At 34.8% G+C, this 8,839-nt stretch overlaps 1 protein-coding gene across 1 annotated transcript in view; it reads right to left on the bottom strand.

Moving 5' to 3' along the window:
• Positions 1-287: 287 nt before the first annotated feature.
• Atg16 (Autophagy-related 16) overlaps positions 288-8,839 on the bottom strand; it is an 11,266-nt gene continuing 2,714 nt past the window's right edge. Inside the window, exons 3-13 of the mRNA XM_043033961.2 lie at positions 8,742-8,839; positions 7,863-8,025; positions 7,161-7,249; positions 5,320-5,458; positions 4,533-4,638; positions 3,648-3,790; positions 3,141-3,261; positions 2,572-2,751; positions 2,346-2,430; positions 1,272-1,418; positions 288-969 (exon numbers count right to left, since the gene is read on the bottom strand). The exon at positions 8,742-8,839 is cut by the window's right edge and continues 42 nt beyond it. Coding sequence (XP_042889895.1) covers positions 876-969; positions 1,272-1,418; positions 2,346-2,430; positions 2,572-2,751; positions 3,141-3,261; positions 3,648-3,790; positions 4,533-4,638; positions 5,320-5,458; positions 7,161-7,249; positions 7,863-8,025; positions 8,742-8,839 — 1,365 coding nt within the window. The 3' untranslated portion in view covers positions 288-875. The remainder of the gene's footprint in view (positions 970-1,271; positions 1,419-2,345; positions 2,431-2,571; positions 2,752-3,140; positions 3,262-3,647; positions 3,791-4,532; positions 4,639-5,319; positions 5,459-7,160; positions 7,250-7,862; positions 8,026-8,741) is intronic.

Raw genomic sequence — 8,839 nt, forward strand, 5'->3', positions numbered from 1 at the left:
GCGTGTGCTTGTGGGTGTGTGCGTGTGCATTTGCGTGTGCATATGCGTGTGAGTGTGAATGTAAATGTGAATGTGAATGTAAATGAAAATGTGAGTGTGAGCATGGGTATGAGTATGGGTGAATGTGAGCGTATGTGCATGCCTGATTGTGAGTGTGATTGTGAGTGAATGGGCATGAGCTTATGGGTATGTGTGTGTTTGTGTGTGTTAGTGTATGCATTTTCTATATATTTTTTAATGTTATTTGATACCATTCCCTGTGTCATGGTTCTCCAAAAAGATCTACAAATATTTCAAGGCAAATTTATTTCATCTTACTCAAAACACCACAATATACTTCATACATAAAATATCCTTGATTACATATATATCTATTCATGGTTCATTTACACTCCTTCAGTAGAAAAAAAATCATAATAAAAAAATTGTATTTCATGTCCAGTGAACAAACAGCATCATAAAATCTTACTTGTACCATAAAATCACAATTAATGAATTAATGAAAAAAGAAGAATCAAAATAATCATACCATAAAGGTACATTCTGGTTTCCACACAAATTTATTAATCTTCCCTTTTTTTTCTTTTTTTTCAATCAAGATCAGACACTAAGGACTTATCAGTTTCCAACATCATTGTTATAAATCTGGGAGGAAGGGATCTCTTAGGAACAATGCCACCTGTTTGCCACCACCCTCTGACACCTCATGGCATCTGATGTTGCCTCCTGACATCTCCTGACACCATCTGACACTTTCTTGACACCTTTTTGACATTTCTGGCACATCTAGCCACCTTTCTTCCAACATTTTTAGTCACCTTCTATCTCTTTTTGACACCTTCTGCCTCTATCTTCCATCTTCTGACACCTCCGTTTTAAAAGTCTGACCACGCCACCACTTTCTTGGCCCGATCACACGACACTAGCGCCTTGCCATTCGGGTGCCAACTGCACGCCACAACACATGTTCTGTTGGAAACGGGGGGGAAATATTGGGTATGAGAGAAAATATTTTTGTATTTGCAGATAACTATAATTATTTAATATCAATTTGTGATCTGCTCCCCTAAAGCCTTTATATTTTAAGGAGAATGCTTATTATGCCTTCGCCTTGCCATATAAAAGAGGCCTATGCTTTTGTGTGTGCTTATGTGTACATGTGGGAAAAAAGAGAGATTGAAAAAAAAAAAAAAAAAAAAAGTTTACCTTTACACTAAAAGAACAAGAACAACAACAACAACAACTGGCAAAAGAATACTTAGAATACTTACACATGTTCCCTGAGCGTCTTCTCGAGCTTGGCTGTGCTGACATTCCAAATATAGACGGAACCATCACCACTCCCTGCTGCCACATATGTTGCATCAGGAGAGAACACAGCGCGTGTGTAGTCTGCACCCACATGGAAGCCTTCACAACTGAAGCCAAAATGGATCATTAATCTAGAGAATACTCCAGAATGTGAAGGGAATGCTAATGAAGCACAGAAACTTCACCAAGTGATCATAATAATAATTATCATTTTATGATATTCTTCAAGATGCCAAAAAGCGATAACTGATTCTTTTACTTAACTTTCCTGATATGTGAAATACTTTATAAATGAATACTAAAATGATTCCAGAAGAGAATATTCTAAACTTGTAGCATTTCATATTAAGTATATGAAACAATAGTTTAATGTCTTGCCTTTGGAAAACTATACATTATTATGATTTTCTTTCAGAACTTGTAACATAATATATCTTAAATAGACATAAATGTAGAAGTGTTTGCTACTGTTAGCAATACTTTTTTATTCTAACAATATTCTAAATATCTGATAATCCTGAAAACAAAAATGAACATGGAAGCTTTCCTAACTTTTGACAAAACATTTTATGGAATGTTGCCAAATATGTAGTAATTCTCATAAAGTTAATGAATTTTGAAATATTAATCACATGCTTTTCATTAGTATATTAACAATCTTCATTTATCATTTTCTTAGAAAAGACACTTGTCATCTAATACCTTCACTCTATTTCTGTTTGAAGATGCTACCTTTAAAAAATCTTTTTGGAGACCCTTCACATAACTCCTTCCTTGTCATTTCACTACATCTAGTAGAAAGCTATTATAACAATTCATCTTATCATAAAATGTAAAGTAAATCAGAAAAGCAAGTTTGAAAATTAGAAAAGAAAATGAAAGAGAGAGAGAGAAAAAAAAGTGCAGGAATAGAAAAACAAAAAAACAGAAACACAAAAAAATGGAAAGAAATGGAAAAAAAAACAGGCAAATGAACAAGAAAGTCAAATGATAGCATTACTTTATAACATTAAAGATCATAAACCACAACTTACGTAAACGTGTTGACGACTTGATTTTTCCGTAAGTCTAAAATTTTCAAGGAATCATCACGAACACAACTTAGGAGGTAAAACCCATCTGAAAAAGATACAAGCTTAAAATTATTCCATAGTTTTCATATTCTACATATAAAGTAGTACAAAAAAAATCACTATATCTAATATAATAAATCTGCAAGTACAATATGCTTAAGAAAAAAGGAAAAAATGTGTCTCCTACCTCTGGATAGACAAAGTGATGTTATCTTCCCTTGCATGGGCACCTCATTGGCTGACTGTTCCGTCCGAGTGTCCCAGAAACGGATTTTCTTGTCAAAGTGACCTGAGATGATGGTCGTTGCTGCACTGTCTGAGGGGACGAGGTCATTGCAGCTCGACCCGGCAAAGATTGTTCTGATACCTGTAGTGGAAGGGGGGGGAAGAGGAGGGATGGAAGAAGGATAAGTATAGTCTGAGGAATGTTGATCTTATTCTAGTGATGGGAGGGAGCAAGTCTGGTGTCTTGCTGTCTTTTTTATTGTATTTTAAGAAGCTTACAAATTGGAAAGCTGTGAATATAAAGGAAACATACTTAAAACAAACACAAAAGAGAAACTATGGAAATATCTTTAAAAATTGAAGAGCCACAGGGAAAATGGAGGGAAGGAAAAGGGAGATGAGGAAGAGTAAGGAAGAGGAGGGAGAGAAGGATGGAGGAAGGGAAGGGGAAATAGAAGGCTGGATGAAAGGGAGGGAAAAAGAGAGGGGGAAAGGGAAGTGGGCAGAAGGAAGGAACTGGAGGGAACTTACATGCCCGGCTTCTGAGGTCCCATATCTTGAGGGTGCGGTCGTGGGATCCCGTTACAACCCTGGACGACTCAGACAAAAATTTGGCTGCCATGACTTTGCCTGAATGCCCCGTAAGGGTGTGCTACAGAAAAAAGGAAGAAAAAATGAAGTAAGCTACTGAAAATGCTTTACTGGCGGGCAAAACACTCTTTTCGATAACTTGATTCTAAATAAAAATTATCTAGTAGAACACCTTTTTAAAAGAGAATGAAATGCAAATTAAGACATAACATAGCAAGCTATTTGATTAAAACATGATGAATAATTAAATCCATAGTTATAATCAACTATCCCAAGTATCAGGCCTTGATAACAGAAGACAAAGACACTATACAGCCTTTTTATGCTGTGAGATATAAAGATTCCCATATAATGTGTGACAAACCTATTAAAAGTGTATTATGACACATGATTCAAAAACAATATAACAAACAAAATAACAAACACAACAACAGTTCCAACACGCACTCTTAATCTGTGATCCATGACCGTCCATACTCGGCTCGCAAAGTCATTGGAGGCACCTAATATAAGCGATTCTTCAGCGTCAAAGTCTATGGCTGTGACACCTGCATTGCTGCCAGTGAGGACTCCTCTCGCTTCAACATTGGCTGCGGGAGATGCACAAAACTATTGATCATAAAAGCTTTCTTTACAAATTTTCTAACCCCCTCACCCACAAAAAAGTACTGATTTTTTATCAACTGTAAAATGTAACAATGGCATCGCTCATGATAATTCCAGGCAATTAAAATATGATAATTGCCTGGAATAACAACAATAACAAAATGTTGTCTTTAATTTCTATAACTCTGGGATATCATCCTATCACATTCTATAAGACCTGGCTTATAATGTATGTCACACATTGATCATTTAGTGTTGCAAAATCAAAAGATGTTATAATGCAAAAGCATCTTTCCTTACACCCATACAATAGCATATCTTCAGCTAAAAAAGCTGTAGCCAATTTCTTACTTTATTGCTTCTAGATGTCATTATACTCTCTCTTGCTAATATAAACTATTTAAGGAAAAAGAACTCTGAGGACTGAAATTGGCTATTATGAGCACAATAAATTAATCATTAAACTTTGCAAAAGATATAATTGATATAATCAAATCATCAGAATTAAATAATTCTGATGAAGGTTTAATCAAAATATGTAAATCATACCTCTTTCAGAGTAAACTTATTCCTTCTCATTGTACACATTTCTCGACATATATTTCTTAGTAATAACAGAGCTTTTCAAAACTTGTACTTCTTGTGGTTTATAACACAGAAGCATGTTCAGACCTTAAATGACTACTTCACATTTTGATTATGGGGATTAAGATGGAAAGTACTGACCACGACTAATGTCCCAGAGCTTGAGTTTTCTATCAGCGCCTCCCGTAGCTACAATTTTTCCCTGAGGACTAAAGCAGACGGAATTAACTTCCCCATCATGAGCATCCTGCAAAAAGAGATGGGAGAGAGATATTTAACAAATGAATGATTAGAATGAGAGTCTAATAAAATAGGACTGACATTTTAACATGAATGACAGCCTATCAGGCAATCACCATAAACACCATGATAAAACAACGTAGTCTAAACCACAAACCAACATTCCTGCAATATCTAAAGAAAATATCCAGGAGGATATCAAAACTATTGTCCCACCTTTTGATAACTTTGTTTTGTATACTGGTCATTCCTATTTTGCTATCCTATGCCGTTAGTTACAGGAAGTGAAAAAGTCCTCTACTTAATGTTATCAAACAACTATTAAAATTGCTGAACATTCATTTATAGTAACCTAGATTATACAAAAAAAAGAAACAATAAGCAACAAGGTAGACTCAACTCATGTCTATTTTCTAATGCTGAATTTTGCAAATGGATAACACCCTAATTTCTGGATCCAATCAGACCTACTTTCTTCCCTCAGAAAGAAATATTTGTTCATTGGTCTCTTAGAATGGAAAGCCCTGAAAAAAATCACTGCCTATTATTGATATTCCAATCACTAATAAAAGAATACACCCTTATCATATCAGGCATTCTTCCCTCTTGCTGAAAAACAAATCAAATGAGTAAAAAAAAATATTAAACATTTGCATATGAAAAACACATAACATTAAACCAAACTTACAAATCTAAGGTAAGCCTTTGCAGGTAGGACGGCTGTAAGACATATAGGTGGGCTACACGCAAACTTGCTTTCTAAGCTAACTTGCTTTGGTTCTCTTGCTGCTTCTTTTAGCTGCTCCTCAAGCATCATCTGGCGCTTTCTGAAAAGGAAGTGCGTATTTAGTTCCTCTTCTATATACTTCTTCAGTTTGATTACCCACGAAAAGAAATTGACGACATGATGTTCTCATAATCCGTAGTCAGAGTCGATCCTTAGTGCATGTGCCTACAGACATTTGAAAAAAAAAAATACTTGAAAAGGACATATCATTATTATCTATCAATCTTTCACGCAAGACAATAAAGTCACTATATCACCAAACTGTAATAATCTCCTAAATATTCTATAGCATTATAGAATTCTACATTATATGCAACCTACAAAATTTAGCATCTTTGGTATGCACAATTATGGAAGGAAGCCATAGATACTAATAAACAGCTTTGCCATCTAATAGTTGATATATACCTTCCTGGAAAACAAAGTTGCAAATAAACCAGAAAAGCTGTCAAAAAAAAAAATAATAATTTTGGAAAAAAAAAAAAAAAAAAAAAAAAATCTCTTTTATCTCCATACATCTCATCCTGAAATATAAGACAATGTTCCCCACATAAGGGATATTCAGAGGTATGCAGAATTTGTAAATAAAAGAAAAAAATTGTTTCAAAATGTGTTTGTACCCTTTCTGTCTTTTTTTTATGTTCAGGAATATCAAAAGTTGTATGCCAGATGAATCAGAATTTCTCCCTGATATTCACAAGTTGCCTCATGATATAGGTTTTCTGTTCTTTGACCTTCTAGTATGACTGCAAATAACACACCATATGAGTGAAAAGAAAAAAAAGAAAGAAAAGAAGGAATAGAAGAAATAAAACTTTCCCCATTCCCTATGTGTTTGATGTTTCTGCATTGGATTTGAATGGCTCATTTGCAACATGTTGAAGCTAGTTTTGATGGTTGACAGCTTTCGGTATCAAAGAGAAAAACTGCATTTCCTGGCTAATCTTTCAACAAACTGTTCCAAAACTGAGCTCAACTTGATCCAAAGTTTGCACTAATAAATTGGCAATTTTGCCAACTGAACCACCAAGCCAAGAGCTTGCTTAACCCATTCGCGTCGGGTGATGTGCTGACACGTTTCATGTTTTTTGCGTCAGACGCTGGCGACAAAATATTTGGTCAAGGCCGATGCTTGGAGTGAGCGAGCGGACAGCCCAGGCTCGTAGCTAGTGCACTCGAGAATCCCAAGGCGTTAGGCTTATGCGTTTGAAAACTCCGGCATTCTGACCATTCAGAGCCGGAACAGCCCCGGTGTGAATGGGTTAAGTCCAATTTGTTCATCAATATGCTAAGTACTAATTCTGCTGAAATGCACACTATCCCTCCCCACTATTCAACAATTTTCTTTTTCCTCACTGAGTGATCTTAATGGTCTATTATCATAGGCCATATTCAAATCCTTGCCAAGATGCAGATGACACAAGGAATCCATCTATAAACAGCAGTCTTCTTTACATTTGTGTTTCCATAATCTTTTGTCACTGCATTAATGATATTCTTTTATCCCTTTTCTTAAAGCCAAACTTAATTCAAATTTCTTCAAATTCACACTGCTATTGGGGCAAGACTTTCTACATCAAAATAACTCTGTTGAAAACGCTTGGAAGTGAATCAAGGTTTGTCCTCATACTTGTCATATCTGATGTTGCAAGATCTATGAAGATTTTCCCTTTGAATACACTCTCCAACTTCAGACCAGTCCTATGTCAATAGCTACATATCATCACTCCTAATGAACTTACTTCAGTGCTGTGTCATTCTCCAAGTTCAACTTCTCTGCATCCTTTGCTTTCTGGGCCATCCATCGGTCAATTAATTCTCTGTTTTCCTCCTGCAATACAGAAATTAAGCAAAGTAATTTTTCTGTATACAAGTAAATATATAAGTACAGATCAAAAATACCAAAATAATCTTTAAGCATATGCTAATATTAAAACCCTTTCTATCAAAAGGATAAAAAGAGAAATCATTTAGTTTTATCCTTTGTACGAACCAGAATAGATTACAGCTCCACCTCACAGATTTTAACAATATATGCTTTAAAAGGTATGAAAATAAGGAGAGAAAAATAACAAAAATATCCTGAAAACAATATAATAAGTATCTTTGATTCAAAAGGCATAAAAAAAGGATTATAATTAAAATCTATAAGTTGTAAAATCATTAGATTAATTTCATGAACAAATGTGCTTTGAATACTGCATATGAAGCATCTGTTCAAAACAACTGAAGTTATTACATTCATGAGCATATCTACCTATCTATCTACCTGTTTATCTCCCTCTTTATCAATCTATCTTCCTATCTATGTATCTACATATCTAGAATATCTAAAAAGAAAAAAAAAGAAAAAAAACAAAAAAACAGTATTACTTAATAGTAAACCATTTAAAAATGAAACAATAAAACCCAAAAAATAAGACCCAAGTGCGAGAATCACATACCTGCGCTTTTCTGTACTTGTCTTCCAAGGCAGTGAAAGCTAAATTAAGCGTCTGGTATTCATCTCGCAGGACCTGGTTGACTGCCTGGAGATCGGCGAGCGATGACTCTTTAGCTGCTAATTCTTCCCGAAGAATCAAGATCTCTGATTCGTACTCGGCTAATCTGGAGTGGGAGGAGGAGGGACGGAATGAAGGATGCTGTGTATGCAAGTTATATGAGAGTGACTAACTTCATGCAAGAGATGTAACTGATAAGTTTCGACAAAATCTTCATAAAAAATTTGATAGAACCTTATTAACTACATCTCTTGAGGTGAGAAGTTATACATTCTCATTTTTTATTTTTTTTTAACATTCATCACAACAAAAGGTTGGTAAAGTTCGTCATCGTCAGATATTCTTTACAATATCTACTCTCTTTGATTTAAAGTTATCTGCACTACTATTAGCATTACCTCATTATTTCCTAATCAATTCATTATCTTTATCTGTCAATAGTTTCTACTAAATTGCCAGAGAAATCCGAATGATAATTCTTTTCACCGTACCAACAATATATTTACTACCTGAAGGTAAGACTGACTGTGCTTTTTGCCTTCTCTTATACAAAAAAATTAAGTTGCTTTTTTGTCTCCTATAAAACAGCAATACTTCTATCACACTGAATATAAAGAAAATAATGAACTGTTATGGACCCTATACTACAATTTTAGTCAACTGCATCATTGATAGAGCCTAGGATATGACACATATGAGTCTCTAAATACAGTAAACACATAAAAATTAAAACACAAAAATGGCTCTACCTTTACAATGAGTGAGTAAAAGAGAGTCAAGGTATGTTGCACAAAGAAATTTAACTTATTTTTCAATACTTACTTATTTTCTTTGGTTGCTAGTAATTTGTCACGTTCCTGAAGGCACTGGTTTAACTCCACCAGCTGCTGGGCATTTTCACCCTTTCGTCTGTGGAGGTC

Source organism: Penaeus japonicus, unplaced genomic scaffold, assembly GCF_977035675.1.
Source record: "Penaeus japonicus unplaced genomic scaffold, GWHDUDI00000001_assembly GWHDUDI00000019, whole genome shotgun sequence".
In the NCBI taxonomy this organism is placed as follows: Eukaryota; Metazoa; Arthropoda; class Malacostraca; order Decapoda; family Penaeidae; genus Penaeus; species Penaeus japonicus.